At 38.8% G+C, this 16,034-nt stretch overlaps 1 protein-coding gene across 3 annotated transcripts in view; it reads right to left on the reverse strand.

The window, feature by feature from the left end:
• The window catches only part of LOC125465745 (rap guanine nucleotide exchange factor 5), a 171,305-nt gene that overhangs the window by 62,044 nt on the left and 93,227 nt on the right, over positions 1-16,034 (reverse strand). For 2 of the 3 annotated variants that reach the window (XM_048559532.2, XM_048559525.2), the window contains 2 exons: positions 12,257-12,372; positions 11,830-11,918 (listed from right to left, as the gene is read on the reverse strand). In XM_048559532.2, coding sequence (XP_048415489.1) covers positions 11,830-11,918; positions 12,257-12,372 — 205 coding nt within the window. Of the gene's footprint in view, positions 1-5,542; positions 5,583-11,829; positions 11,919-12,256; positions 12,373-16,034 lie in introns of those variants that run through there. The other variant, XM_048559542.1, reaches the window with a different exon arrangement.

A 16,034-nucleotide genomic window follows, 5' to 3' on the forward strand; every position in this document is an offset into this window, starting at 1 on the left:
GGAAAGGAACTTACAGGTAGCGGTGCACCCATGCATCTGCAGACCACCCTTCTAGGTAGTAGAGGTCACAGGTTTGGGAGCTGCAGTTGAAGGAGCCTCAGCAAGTGAAAGCAATACATCTTGTGGACAGTGCACACTATTGCCACTGTGTGCCAGTGCTGAAGGCAGCAAAGCTGTGGGCCTCAAGAGAAGTACGCATTAGCCACGTGACATTTCTGGTGAAAGATGAGTGCCCTTTGCCCTGACGTGTTAGACTGCTCTATCATTGAGGGCGGGGATATTTGTGGGATGTCCTTCCTCTGGTTTGTTATTTAATTGTCTGTCATTATTCATGACAGAATGTAGCACCATTACGGAGTTTAAATCCAATCTGTTGGATGTGCAATCACTTAGGCATGTCTTTTACATGCCGCTTCCACTGTTAGGCCTATGTTTATATGAATTAGTAAAAACTAGGGTCCCAATACCCACCCTGGGAACTCTACAACAAATCTCTCTCCAGCGTGAAAGGTATCCACAAACCATTACACTCTGTATCCTATCGCTGGACCAACAGATGGAATTCAATTTAGATAAATGTGAGGTGCTGCATTTTGGAAAAGCAAATCAAGGCAGGACTTATACAGGTGATGGTAAGGTCATGGAGAGTGTTGCTGAACAAAGAGACCCTGGCATGCAGTTTCATTGTTCCTTGAAAGTGGAGTCGCAGGTAAATAGGATAGTGAAGGTGGTGTTTGGTACGCTCACCTTTATTGGTCATTGTACTGAGTGCAGGAGTTGAGAGGTCACATTACAGCTGTACAGGATGTTGGTTCAGCCACTTTAGGAGTATTGAGTGCAATTCTGGTCCTCTATTGGAAGGACATTGTAAAACTAGGCGAGTTTCAGAAATGAATTGAAGATGTTGCCAGGGTCAGAGGGTTTGAGCTACTGACTCTTTTATTCCATCAGATATTACTTTTCTCACATGTCTGTTGTGTGACACTGTATTGAAAGTCTTTTAAATGTTCACATATACCACAGCAATAGCTGTGCCTTCATCAATCCTCTCTGAAACCTCTTCATAAAATTCCAGCAAGTTAGCTCAGCATGCTTTCCCTAAAGAAATCCATGCTGAGTCTCTTTAATTAAGCCAAATTTGTCCATGTGACTATTAATTCAATCTCAGATTATTGTTGCTGTAAATTTCCTCACCATTGAAGCTAAACTGACTTGTCTATGATTGTTGAGCATATCCTTCTATTTTCAGGAAAGACATTAGGCTTGTGATTTTCCAGTCCTCTAGCACCACCATCTGAGCTCAGGAAAGACAGAGGGTTTATGGTCAGTGCTCTGCAATTTCTACATTCACTTCCTTCAATAGTCATGGAGGCATCTAATCTTGTGCTGACCAATAGCATATCCAACTTCCTCCTTATCAATTTTGAACCCTGCTAATGATTGACTTTCCTGTTCTGACTCGGTGGTTTGGGTAACATAATAAAGACAGATATCAAATCTTTACTAATACCTCAGCCTTCCCACCAGCCCTTCTCCCCTCTGCATATAGATATTTTCAATTGTTATCAGTCCTACCTCTTCCTTTTACCATCCTTCTGCTGATTATGGGCTATTGTAATATAGAGTCATACAGTCATAGAGAAACAGACCCTTCCGTCCAATTCGTCCATGTCAACCAGATATCCTATATAAATCTAGTGCCATTTGCCAGCATTTGGCCCCTATCCCTCTAAACACTTCCTATTCATATACCAATCCGAATGCCTTTTAAATGTTGCAATCTTACCAGACTCCACCATTTCCTCTGGCAACTCCGTCCACACATGCACTACCGTCTGCGTGAAAAGGTTGCCCCTTGGGTCCCTTTTAAATCTTTCCCCTCTCACCTGAGGTAACCTTCTTCGCTGTCCACTACATCTCCAATTTTAGTGTCACCTGCAAACTTACTAACCATACCTCCCATGTTCACATCCCAATTGTTTATATATGTCACAAAAAGTAGTGGCCCCCACACCAATCATTGCGGCACAACACTGATTACAGGCCTCCAGTCTGAAAAGCAACCCTCCACCACCACCTTCTGTCTTCTACCTTTGAGCCAGTTCTGTATCCAACTGATTAATTTTCCCTATATTCCATGTGATCTAACCTTGCTAATCAATTTATCATGCGAACATTGTCGAACGCCTTACTGTAGTCCATATAGGTCCTATCCATCCCACTGCCCTCATCAATCTTGTTTTTTACTTCTTCAAAAAACTCAATCATGTCAGTGAGAAATGATGTCCCACACATAAAGCTATGTTTACTATCCCTAATCAGCCCTTGCCTTTCCAAGTACAAGTAAATTCTGTCCCTCAGGATTCCCTCCAACAACTTACCCACCACCAATGTTAGGCTCACCAGTCCACAGCTCTTGCTTTTCCTTCCAACTTTTCTTAAATAGTGGTACAACCTCCAGTCTTCCGGCACCTCACCTGTGGCTATCAATGATACAAATATCGCAGCAAGGGGCCCAGCAATCACTTCCCTAACTTCCCACAGTGTTCTCGGGTACACCTGATCAGATCCCAGGGATTTATTTAACTTTCTGCACTTTAATATGGCAATTAACGTCTGATAATGACCGGTTGTCCAGTTTAAGGATAATTATTGTCCAATGTTTTGGAGACAACTCCTCCTATATTCATGAAGTCATTCATGCCCGGCTGAGAGGACAGACAGAGCCTCAGCTGATTGTTTGGTTCAAAAGGTGACGCTGCTAAGAATGCAGCACTTTCTTAGTACTGCATTGGAGTTATTTAGCATTAAGCATTTTGTTCTTATAGCTAAATCTGGCTGCCGGCACCAGGATAAAGGTGCAGATTTGTCTGCTAGTTCAACAATGATTTTTTTTTTGCTGCTTTTGTGTGCTTTGTAGCTGAAAGGGTTACTTTTGACAGTAGGAGGAAAACACTTTATTTGAGCTTTTTACTTGTCTGAGAGTAGTAGAAAGGATCATCTCATTACAAATAGGAGTTTGTTTCTTAAAACTGTTTCTTTTCCAAATTGTCATTAAAGTCAAATTACTAATAGATTAGATTATTTAGGCCTATTCCTCCAACCCCACTTTTGCACCGCATAGCCTGAAAGTGAAAGGCATCACTTGTCCGATGTCCTGCGTATGGTTTCAACCAGAGATGCCATCACTTCTGTCACGGATGCATCAGGTCTGTCCACTGTTAAATTCAATTACCTTTTCTGCACAATTGCAAAATGTTATCAGTCTGGCCAGGACATATATCCAATGAGGTACTCCTGTGGGCAACCAAATGTGGCATTTAGAACCTCTACCTCCTGTTCATGATGCATGTACTTGTGCTTTACACTTTGCAATTATAGTAACCATCATATAAACTATAGCAAAATTAACCAACTGGGTGTGAACTCTTTGTTCAACTATTATAAAGTCAGCAGTACTTTGGTATATGAGGAAAATATTAAAAAATATTTCTGGCAGTGAAATATCAATAGTCACCAATAGGGACAGCAAAAAAGGGACAATTCCCTTTTACAATCAAATGAAGGCACAAAAATAACAGGTAGGAAAGGAGCAGTTAAGCTTGCTCCACCCTTGACATATGAACCACATGACTAAACGTTTCTCACCACTCTCCTGGCAGAGGCAAAATAAAAGAGGAAGCCTATTATTAGAAACAGAAATTGCTCTGAAAAGTCCCCCCGACCTCATCAGGCACTCAACTCGAGGTTAGGACTGGCAGATAATTAAACTCCACTTTTTGTCTGAATACTATGATATTGGTAATGCTATTACAAACACAGATTGGCAATATCCATTGAAAACCAGGAGTAGCCCCTCAGAAATTTAGTTCTAAAACTTAGAACATCTGGAAGGCTAATTACCCATTGTTCTAAATTATTACTTTGACAGAAGAAGAATGTAGAAACAATCATTCCTTTTCTTTGCTCTCAAGATGTTGCCTGACAACAGCAGCACGCACGTTGTGAATCATTCCCTGACAAGTTACTAATATGGCCTTGGGTTAGCCTGGATGATGAATATCAGCGGGATATTTGACTATGGATGCAGAAAAGCTTAGCCTATACCTCACCTGATGCCTATTATATGCGCTGGATAATGACCAGGATCAGGAAATATGGTTGATTTTCCATGGTCTATCCCAGATTGACCAAAGCAAGTGGTTGCATTTCCTAATCCAACCAGGATGTGGAGGTGCCAGTGTTGGACTGGGGTGGACAAAATCAGTAGTCACACAACACCAGGTTATGGTCCAACAGGTTTGCTTGAAATCACAAGCTGTCAAGGTATAGCCCCTTCATCAGGTGAAGCTGGACTATAACCTGGTGTTGTGTGACTTCTGACTTAATCCAACCAGAATTAAATGATTGAATTCAGCATAGATGATGGATTCAATTTGGAATGTTCACTCTCAATGGATCAGTCACCCATTGCCTGAGAAAGCCCTGGAGATGAAAATGTAACACATCCAGTGTGGTCCAATATAAGCAGACCACCTGCATGTTCAGCATTTTGTGTTGTTAGAACTTGTGTGCCCGATACTGTGATGTTTTTATTCATTAAATTAATCGCCAATCAAAAAAAAACCTGAAGTAATCGCTAAACAGTAGTGTAATTATGAAGATTTTTAATCATTTAATTGTAACTAATATTTAGGTCTGAATGAATGAAACCTACATTGTCAGCTTAAACGGGTATATTTCATCAGTATGGGAAGTACTGTGAATGAAAATCAGATAATATTTAACATGATAATAAGAACAACATGGTCATAACAGACTAGTAAAGGTCTTAATAAGAACATTCAGCATAAACTATTGAGGCTAGGAGGGGGAAAACAACATCAGTCAGGGTTTCTATTTCAGCAACACTTGTTGTAAAGTACAAATGTGTGGTTACAAAAAGATTGAGATTAGTTGTGGTGTGCTATATGTTGAATTGCCTGCCAGGACGCATGGTCTGGATTCATATAACAACTGCTGGGAAAAAGTACTAAAGAGCTCCTGGTGTAATGGAACCAAACCACAACAAAGAACCAATATCTAGTGAGGAAAAGTCAGGAGACAAACAAACAAAGATGCTTCCCTCGTGTTAGCAATAATTTGTTTGAACGTTTGCTTATTGATGAAATATGAACATGAAAATGAAAACTTGCAGGATTTATGTTCCAAAGAAAAATAGCGACAATCAATAAATTAAACCAAATTGTTTCCTTTTTGAATTAATCATACCCATAGGTTTAAGAGATTGTCTTTAGTTCAAAGGTAATGGTATAACAGTTAGAAGACCTGAATGTAGGTGAACAGAAAATGCGACAGGCACTGCATGAAGACTGAAATGTTGCGTGTGTGGTAGAGATTGATGCTTTTGGAACTGATCTGTATGGATAAAATGCTGACAATGAGGCATTCCTACAATTTATAGCATTTACCCTCTAACAGTAGATTAATTCACCCACTAAAAATTTCAACACCACATTGATTTGCGATTATTTTACCTTACCATTTAATGATCATTCAGCTCAGACGTCCCGCTGTACTGTAAAATGGACTGAAAAATATGTTGGCAGAACTCAACTGTTTTTCATTGATTGACAAGAAAAATGTTGGTTGTGCCTTAAGGTACTAATAGTTAAGTGAACAGTTTGAACTCTGCTTTCAAGACTGTTGGATTATTCCTGCTGTAACCTGCAAATCCTCATAAGGTAGCATTGTATTACAAACAAGTTAACACAGGTACCATTATGTCTGGTAATATAAAAGTTAGATGAGATAGGCCACACTAACAGCATGTTGGGATTTTACATCCTAATGCTTTTCTTCAACATCAAAAAAAATTGTAATAAAACATGCATCCATCTCAATCATTTTTCTATGGTTTTTAAAAAGAGCATCAGCTCCTTATTCATAAATAAAATTTACATGACTGTTTAATTGTAGCATCAAATCAAATAATGAGAAACTAAAAGTCTGCCTAACTGGATACTTCAAATACAAGTGGAAGTTTTGAAGACAGTCATTGTCTCATCAAATTTCCATAACCTTAATCTGGGAAGGAGGTGCATAGAGGGGAGTTGTTTGCACTGTAGGGAAGACAAGAAAGCTGAGAGAGACTTCTGTGGTACAACTGTCGTCAGCAACCTAGACACTATGAATTCAAACAACATTATGGTAAAATATAACTTAACTGGTAGTAGGGAAAAGTCAGTGAAAACTGGAATCCCTATTTGTTTCCTAATGAGCTTTAAGACCAACTTGCATTTGACTCCAGTTCTCCACTACATGACACAAGAAAAGCAGCAACCACTAATACAATTAACAATAGAAGGGCACATGGCAAGGAATACATTGCATTCAGTAATTGAGTGCAGTTAAGACAGAGATAGCTAACTTCTTGATTAGAAAGCAGATCAAAGGTTATAGGGAGAGTGCAAAAGAATGGGGTTGAGAAACACATCAGTCATGATGAAATGGTGGAGCAGACTCAATGGGCTGGATGGCCTAATTCTGCTTCTCTATCTCGGTCTTATAAAGGAATAATAGTTCCGAATATATATTAAAATATACAAATAAAAAATACATAAATGAAGGGATTGTATTCAGCTACGAATAAACAGGACAGGAACAAGGAAAGTCAGGTAGACTTGTAAACTGCTTTAAATTTGATCTTCCAGCTATGACACAAGTATCATACAACACACTTAGTCAGAACAGGGGAATGCAAAACATTGAAAGCATCTTACGAAGTGATTGGTATTTGGAGATATATCACTGTTCTGCATGAGTTCACTAAATATGTGAATAACACCCGTAATTATAGTTATGGTACTCTGAAAAATACATTCATAATAAGTTTATAATTTATTGCTAACTTAACTCATTTGGGGGTACACTTCAGTGATTATTTTTAGCCTTAACATCTGAGAAATCAAGAAAATTCGTAGATACCAGTAAGTAGCAGCACTTTTAACATTATGAGACACCTTGAAACAAGAAGGCAACTGCGTTAAATTAAATGATAACCCACAGTTATTTACAAATCACAATGGAGAGGGATGGAATATAAAAAATGTGTGAAAGAAATCAAATAATAGCAAGTCAGGTCCATGTATAAATTCTATACCTTCTGTGCATAACCTAGGTGAGTAAATTAACATGTTTTGGCTGCTCAGTTGCATAGGCCCTAATCTCTGAGCTCTCCCTACCCCTCTTGTCTCTCTTCACAAAGCATTGCAACATAATATTAATTTTATACAGCCTTTTATTTTAAATTGTTATGCATAGCTCACATACTTCTTTATTTTCTATCAACCTACTCTTTTATCTGCTTCAAAAGCACATGAAAAGCTACATGAAACTCTAAATTCACATGATCAATACATCAACTGTGTGTATTAACAGTTAACATCACAAATATCGTTTCCACTTGTTATAAAGTAGTTCTTGAATTACACCACAATGTAGTTTGCTTTCACCATAAACTTGGTGCTACGGAATGCAGATGTCTCCATCTAGAAGCAATCAGCTCTTGGCAATGACTTTGAAACACAACAAAATGTGTAGATCTTGCTCAAGCCATTAATGTAAATATACTGATGGCACAAATACCTTTCAGAAATATGATTCAGATATGCAGTCTGACCTTGGAAATCATGTACTCTGCTAATGAGAACATGTCATACATTCAGCTATTTCCCATACCGAAGGGCAGGCAGGCCATGGAATGATTGCACATTACCCAATTGACTTAGCCTGAAAGCAAGTATCACTCAAGAGGAATCACAATCACTCAATTTGTTGACAAAATGTAGTCCAATTTAAATATGTTACTGTGGGAAGAAAAACTCTACATTTTTGTACGTTTCTTACTGAGCTCAAGCTATGACCTCATTATTGACGAAACAGCAAAGGCTCTGAGAAATGAAGGTTAAAACCTATTAGAATAATTAAAATCGACAGAATTGCTATCATATGGTCCGAAGATGAGAGTTGTAGGCTGATTCCAGTTTGCATTAGATTGATACAATTTTTTTGACAGTATCTGAATCTCAACATTACGTTACCCAATTTACTTCCTAGACTTTGATATTCTATTTTAATTATAGTTACACTTTTAAAGCGGTGATTTTATTGTCATGATCTAATACTGGTTGGCAAAATTGTACTCCAACTGGAAGTATACGAAGAAATTTCAGTGGTATAAGTACTGCAAAAATGTCTTGGGGAATACACTCCCAGGTTGACATTTTGTAAAAGATCACTTGAGTATTTGCTAATAATTGTATTATATATTTTCTAAAAAACATTCTGCCGGAAACAAAGAGAATATAAAGGTGGATAAATCTCTGGGACCTCATCTACTGTATCCCATAATGTTGTGGGAAATAAGAGAGGAAATTGCAAAAGCCCTCGCAGAAATTTTTGCATCATCTATAACTACAGGTGGATGTCTGGTGATTAATCACCTTCCAATACTGCATCTTTATTTAAGCAAGTTTGTTAGAAGAAAGCAGGGAACTGTAGTCCTGTTAGTCCTGTGGGTATGCTTAAATAGTTGGAGGTGACTTTAAATGATGGGATTTATGAACATTTAGAGAGCCAAAAAATGATTAGGGATAGTCCACATGGTTTTGTGCGAGTAAAATCGTGTCTCACAAACTTAATTGAGTTTTTTCAGAAATTACCACAAAGATTGATGAGGGCAGAGCAGTGTACATTGTTGACTTGGGCTTTAGTAAATCCTTCGACAAGGTTCCACATGGTAGACTAATTAGTAAAGTTAAGTCACATGGGACTCGGGGTGAGCTTGCCAATTGGGTGCATAATTAGCTTAATGGCAGGAGACAGACAGTGGTGGACGGCTGCTTTTTAGACTAGAGGCCTGTGACCAACAGTGTTCGACAAAGATCAGTTCTGGGTCCTCTCTTGTTTGTCATCTATATAAATGATTTGAATGAGAATATGGAAGGCATGGTTAGTAAGTTTGCAGGTGACAACAAAATTGGTGGCATAGCAGACAGTGAAGGTTTTCTAACATTACAAAGGGATCTTGATCAAATGGGTCAATAGGCTGAAGAATAGCAGATAAAGTTCAAAGCAGATAATGCGACGTATTGCATTTTGGTACAACAGACAAGGGTAAGGCTTATACAATTAATGGAAAGGCCTTGGGCAGTGTTGTACGACAGAGGGGCCTAGAAGTTCAGGTACAGAATTCTTTGAAATTTATGTCACATATCCACCAGTGGTTAAAAAGGCATTTATCATGCTTGTCTTCATTATTCAATCCTTGGAGTACAGGAATTGGGAAGTCACGTTGAGGTTGTATAGGACATTGGTGAGGCATGTGTCCAGTTCTGGTCGCCCAGCTATAGGAAGGATAGTATTAAGCTAGAGAGGTTTCAGAAGAGATTTAACAGGTTGTTGCTGGGTATGGAAGGTTTGAGTCACACAGAAAGGCTGGATAGGCTGGGACTTTTTTCACTGGAGCATTGGAGATTGAGAGGTGACCATATTGAAGTTTGTAAAATAATGAGGGCATAGATAGGGTTAGTTGCTTTTTCCCTAGGATGTGAATTTCAAGACTAAGGGGCACATTTTTAAGGTGAGAGGAGGGAGATATTAAAAAGACATGAGGGACAATTTTTTTGCACAGAGGATGGTTCAAAGTGTGGAATGAACTTCCTGAGAAAGTGGTGGATGGGGGTAGAGTTACAACATTTAAAAGACATTTGAATAAATACATGACTAGGAAAGGTTTGGAGGCGGCAGGCTGGACTAGTTTAGTTTGGGATTCTGTTTGGCATGGGGTGGTTGGGCAGAAGGGTCCATTTATGAGCTGAATGACAAAGTACAAAACAAAATAGTAGATAGAGAACCAGAGCTAAACACAGTAAACACATTTGATTGTGCTACTTTTAAACGAAAACATTTGAGCACGGGAGCGAATTATTTTGATTAATCCAATGACACAATGTAGTAGTGATTTTATGTAAGTCTTATTCAATATATTAATTCTATGTCTGTTTGCTACAGTCCATAAAGCAACCCTACACCATCACTCTCTGTCTTCTGCCGTTAAACAAATTATGCACCCAATTGCAGATTTTACTTTTTTTAAAAACTCAAAGATTAAGTTGTAAATTTTTAATTCCCAGGTTTCATTTCAATAAAAGGAGTTCTGTCTCCAAACTCAAACTGGCTGGAGTGCTGTGCGGGTTGTTGGACAAGAGTGACAATTACATCAAGAGCTGCACGGCACTGGGGATGCAGAAGAATGCCTAGCTTAAAGTTGGTGCTGGGGAAGGTCTTAAAGGAAACAACCACAATAAGAGAGAGTGAGAGGGGGGGGAAGAGAGAGAGAGACCAGCATGAGACTGTTTCTCTGAGTCGACAAAGATTCCATTTGAGAATAAGTGTTGACAACACATGCTGGTCTCCTCAGGCATGCAATGTCTTCGACCCAGGTTTTTGCTGCCTTGTGTGATGTCATGCAATCAATAAGCAGCAATCTAAGGAATATAAAAAAAAAGCTGTAATGCCTCATGGAACCTTTTGGGACACTAATTCGGCAACACAATTATTTAAACACACCTCCTTCACCCTGTCAATACAAGATCCTACCAAAAGACTTTACATAATCCTAACCTCAGGATTTCAGGGTTAAATAATAGTGGGTGGGTAGAAGCTTCACTCTGCCCTGAATGAGGCCTCTCTGGAATCCCAGGGCTGAAAAAGGCAGCACTGCTTTTCTAAAAATATGCAGAATTTTGGAAATTTTTCAATTGTCCAATTAAACCCAACAAGGCACAGTAAAGAACCAAACTGTTGAGCAGTGCATTCTATAAAATCCTATTGACAATGATTATAATTATAAAGTCATAATTTCAGTCAAACTTTTAATAATCAAAACTTCTGTAATATTTCAGTTTTAAGTTTCTTCACTAAATGAACTGGACCCTCTGCTTGGCTCAAAGTGGTTCTTTAATGAGGCTAATAATAAAATTACTATCATATACGCTGATTATTCTCTGACATAAAATTCATCACTATTCACCAGCTATCAGTGACTTGCATTTGCCTTAATGATGAACCCAATTTCAATCAAAACAGATGTACACATAATACCTAGACACAAAATGTGAATGTAATGCAGTTCAAGATTTGACCTAAAGAATTTTAGAGTCAATCTTGATTTTAAAGGTCAGTAAATGCTTAGAAGCTTTTACTGTCTCTATCTCTTTAATTGTACTAAAGTACCATTAGGTTTGCAATGCTAGGTTAATTGCTCTCTCTAATTATCACTGGATTACAGCAATGCTTTATCTCTTAATGCAACGTGACAAAATCCTGAACATCCTAACTCATGCATTATTATGATCAATTGTAATATTGATACCATTTCAATCTCCCAAGTACAGTGCATGATTCGGAACCACTTCGCTCAGTTCGCTATGGATTTACAAGTTGTATCATGGGCAGGGAGAAATGGTAACAGTTGGTCAACTAACCCAGAAAACAAACCATTTGAGTTTAGCTTTCTGCAAATGATAAAACAAAAAAGTTGCTTCCGACGATACTACACAGTAAACAGGTTAAAACCTCAGAAACTTCAGAGAGACCTAAAGAGCTGGTTATTCTTTACAATAAAATGTTCTATATATTTAGCCAAGCAAATAACAAAAACATTTAAAGAAAAATAAGCATTATGAAAGGGATACAGAATCAAACATATAATATCTAATCATATAAATGTATCTATTTGATTTAATAGCAAGATAATGCTCTTACCTGCCCCTTCACATTCACCTTCCTCTAAGCGCATACCTTCGAGCAGATGCTCTAGAATCTTCTCAGGGGTTCCGGCCACCACCGTGTATCTATTAGAGAGTAGAGATTCGACTGAGTCATCTTCTGCTGAAGACTGTGAAGGATTACTCCATTCATCTTCTGAATCCTCGTCAATATATTTAAAATAAGGCACATCAAAAGCTGGCAAGGTCAGACCAGTGCTATCTTCAAAGATTTCGGAAACACTTTTGTTTTCCATACGGAGATCAAAAACTCTTAATATTGAACTTGCTTATTATTTTGTTTCTAACTACCAGTGCAATGCATAATTTTAGTTTTGCTTTTTGCCCTCTCTCACTATTAAACTCCAGCTGATCTGATCCATCCAGCTGCTGAGTGCTCTGCAGTGAATAAGTGAACCACTTACCTCCCATCAGTCTGGGCACTCCCTGCAGTAGGGGCTGGGCTAGATGACGACATTTTTTTCAGGATGAGTACATCTTGGCCTCGTTCTTTAACTCGAACTGTGTTTACTTCATCATTCTGTTACAGGAGAAAAGAAGCACATTTTGGACTTTCAAGAGCTTTGCACGGGAGCTGAAAGGACAGATTCATTAGCTGAGAAAGAAACTGCCGTGTTATACAATGTTCAGTAGAAATCTGGCATCTTGTATTTCCCTGCCGTTAATGCTGTCGACTCACAGCTAAATGTCATTTAGTTGTTCACACGCAGGGGACCAGTTATTTCAGATGGCTAGCGTATGCTTCAGAATAATACGAACAGCAAGGGGTTCAATCCCTGGGGTGACCCTTAAAATTTCAAGGACGCCAACTGGAGAAGAATAGCACATGCATGTAAGCAATTCTGTTTTACTGTTTCACTACATAATTTTCTTCTAAAAGCAAAAGAACTTTCTTCCAATTCACTTTACTTCTCTGTTCCGATTTAAATGCAGGAGATTAGGAGACAATATTCCAACTCTGCTGAATTATGTCATGTCAATCTTCTACCAAGGGAAAAGGTCACATAATGACTTTGGTAGGTATTAACGTGTATTAGCATATTTTTGGTTCAGATTTAAAACAACTAAAAATAATTTTCTCCTGGCAGGCAAAAAAAAACAACTGAGACAATTTGTGAGGTAGCAAATCCAATCAATTGAAGTAGCACTGTATACTCAAATGAACGACTTTGTTGGCATCAATCTAGGTTCAGCTTTGTTCTCCAATTACAAAGTTAAACATTGAATTTGCACCCCAGAAACTTGATCACATGACCTGAGGGGCTACTGCAGTTCAGAGGTGCCACATGTTGGACTTGTTTGAAGCTGCCATGACTCTTGATTACCCACAATACACCAGTGACAATGCTCCCATGTCAAGGCCATAGAGTCTGGAAAAATCTCAGCTCCACAACACAAACTTTAAAAATGGCCTCCCACACCCCCTTTACCAGTCGCCGGGTGAGTGGGATGGTGATGGTCTGGATAAGGAGTCAAGGCAGACAACCTCAGAAAAGACCAAGAGGGTGTTGTGTTTCCGAGCCCCATCCATGATTTTTTTGCCACTGCAGACCCCCATGGTCCCTCATAGACCTTTTGCCACCCTATGCCCATTATCTTATGTTCATCACCCCTCTGAATAATTCATAGGGCCCATTATATCCAGTGCGACAACTCACTATAAACCAATATCTCTCACCCACTATCCTTTTCAATTTCCTCACCATAACAACACACTAATTATCCAGCAATCAGGAAGCATCATGACAGAAATTAAAATTACCAATGTGTTGGATATGTCATTATTGAAAAAATACGATGTCATTGGTACAAAATAAACATCCAATACTCATTAGGGATTTGAAACAAATATTTGAGTTTTCAATTCATTTTGTTAGCAAACATTTCACTTAAGTGGTAGCACCTTATGCCAACAATCATCTTATCAAGCCATTAAAATCTTATTCCAATAAATATTTCTGTTCAATAAGGAGGTGGAGCTGTCCATCAATAGGCACCACACTGTGAAATGCAGCACAAATCCTTTAAAGGTTTTATTTAAGCAGAACTTCAAAATATCTTTCTTTATAACTCCATGTCTTTTTGACAATTTCTTGACCACATTGCAAGTCCCCATGAGTTGTTGTTCTTTTCCAGCATGTGCATTTTTTTTCACATTCCCAACATGTGCCTTGTCTCTCCCATGTGTTCCAGGACCGCAACCAAAAGGTTTACATTTTTCTCCAAAAGAGAAGTAGTAAATGTTCCACCAGTCCTTAACTCACACCTCCTCACTGGCACACACTTCCCATTCCCAACTTATGCAATCTGATAACCTATACGCATTACATATGGCCCCTCATACTTCAATGCCAGCTTATTGCCTGTTTTTACAAGCGAGCCTCTTCACCAACCCATTGCCAATCCATTGAGCATCCTGGATGAGTGCAACTGCAACAAAACTCAAGAAGCTCAGCATCCAGACAAAGCAGCCAGCTTGATTGGCAACCCATCTAATACCTTCCTTCATTCATGCCCTTTAACACTGACCCACAGTGTCAGTAATGTGTACCATCTACATGTTGCACTGTTATAACTCACTAAAGCACCCTCAAAACCCAAAACCTCTCCTGCCTAGAAAGACAAGGACAGCAAATGCATGGGATCACCACTACCTGTACGTTTTCCTCCAAGCAACCATCCTCACTTGGAATAGTATTGCCCTTCCTTCAATCCTTACATTCCCTTCCTAACATTACTGTGGTGTCTCTAGTCCACAAGGACTGCAACAGTTCACCACTAGCTTCTTGAGGGCACTTAGAAATGGGAAATAAACCCCAGCCTAACCAGTGATACCTGTAATCTTTGAATGAATAAAAAGACTCCACAGGTATACATTCATATAGGACAAAAAGTATAGTTCTATTTTTTAAAATTTCTATACTGCAGACAACGATCTGTTGAGAAAAGCACTGTTAATTATCGTTTTAAAATTCAATCATGGGATGTGGGGCAGGGGTATACATCATGGTAAGGCCAGTATTAGAGGTGGAACTAAAAACTAACCTAAAGGGAACAATGTAATGATTTTGTAAAACTCTGCCTGGTCCACTAAACCTCTTTAGGGAAGGAAATATGCCAACCTTACTTGGTCCAGCCTACAAGTAGCAATGTAATTGACTGTTAAGTGCCTTATGAAGTGCCTCGAGCAAGCTACTTAGTTCCAAGGACAATTGAGGATAGGCAATAAACAGTAGCCCAACCGCATTCCATGAACAAATGATTTTTTTAAAAAGTCAGCCTGGGCTACTTCACAATTAGAGAAGCTGTGAATACAGCTGTAAACTGAAAAAAAAGGTTCCACTCCTGATGTGAAGGAGCAGCCAAAGATAAATGGACTGCTAACACGTCCCTGAAATACTCCTGTAATTACACCTGTGTCTTTGATGATCTGTCTCTAATAACTACAATTAGTTTGCTATGCATCAGGTTGTGACTCTAGCCATTGAAGAGTTTTCTGTCTGACTCCTACTGGGTTTTACTCAGGCCTTTTGTTGTCAAGTTGATTTGACTGCTGTCCTGAAACCCAAAGCAATTGCATTCACTTCCAAAAAGACAAAATACTGCAGATGCTTGAAATCTGAAACAAACAACAGAGAATGCTGGAGAAACTCAGCAGATCTGGCAGCATCTGTGCAGAGCGTAACAGAGTTAATGTTTTGAGTCCAAATGTTTCTTTGAGTCTGGGACTCTTCAGAAGGGACTGTTCAGAAGAGTCATATTGGACTTGGAAGAATGGTAACTCTGTTTCGCTCTCCATAGATGCTGCCAAACCTGCTGAGTTTTTCAAGCATTCTCCATATTACACTCACTTCCACATCTGGATCAGGTCTGGAACAGAATGGTTTGAGAAATCTGAACTATGTATCTGTGAACAGATTAGAAATAGATAAATGTTGCTTGATGGAACAATGGATGACTTATTTGCATCGCTCATTACTGGGTCAAGCTGTGTAAAATTGTCTTTAAGCAACTATTTCAGTCAATGCAAAGCTGTTTCTCACTCTCATCAAGAAGGGTCTGAAGACACAAATAAAAGCTTCATTTTGTACAAGTTGCCTTTTTTCAATGAGGCAAAGTGATGCGCCAAGTGGGAGGGAAGGCACTTCAGAAAGTTAGAAGATACACCAATTATTCCTTTCA

The sequence above is a fragment of the Stegostoma tigrinum genome, chromosome 2 (assembly GCF_030684315.1).
Source record: "Stegostoma tigrinum isolate sSteTig4 chromosome 2, sSteTig4.hap1, whole genome shotgun sequence".
NCBI classification, from domain to species: Eukaryota; Metazoa; Chordata; class Chondrichthyes; order Orectolobiformes; family Stegostomatidae; genus Stegostoma; species Stegostoma tigrinum.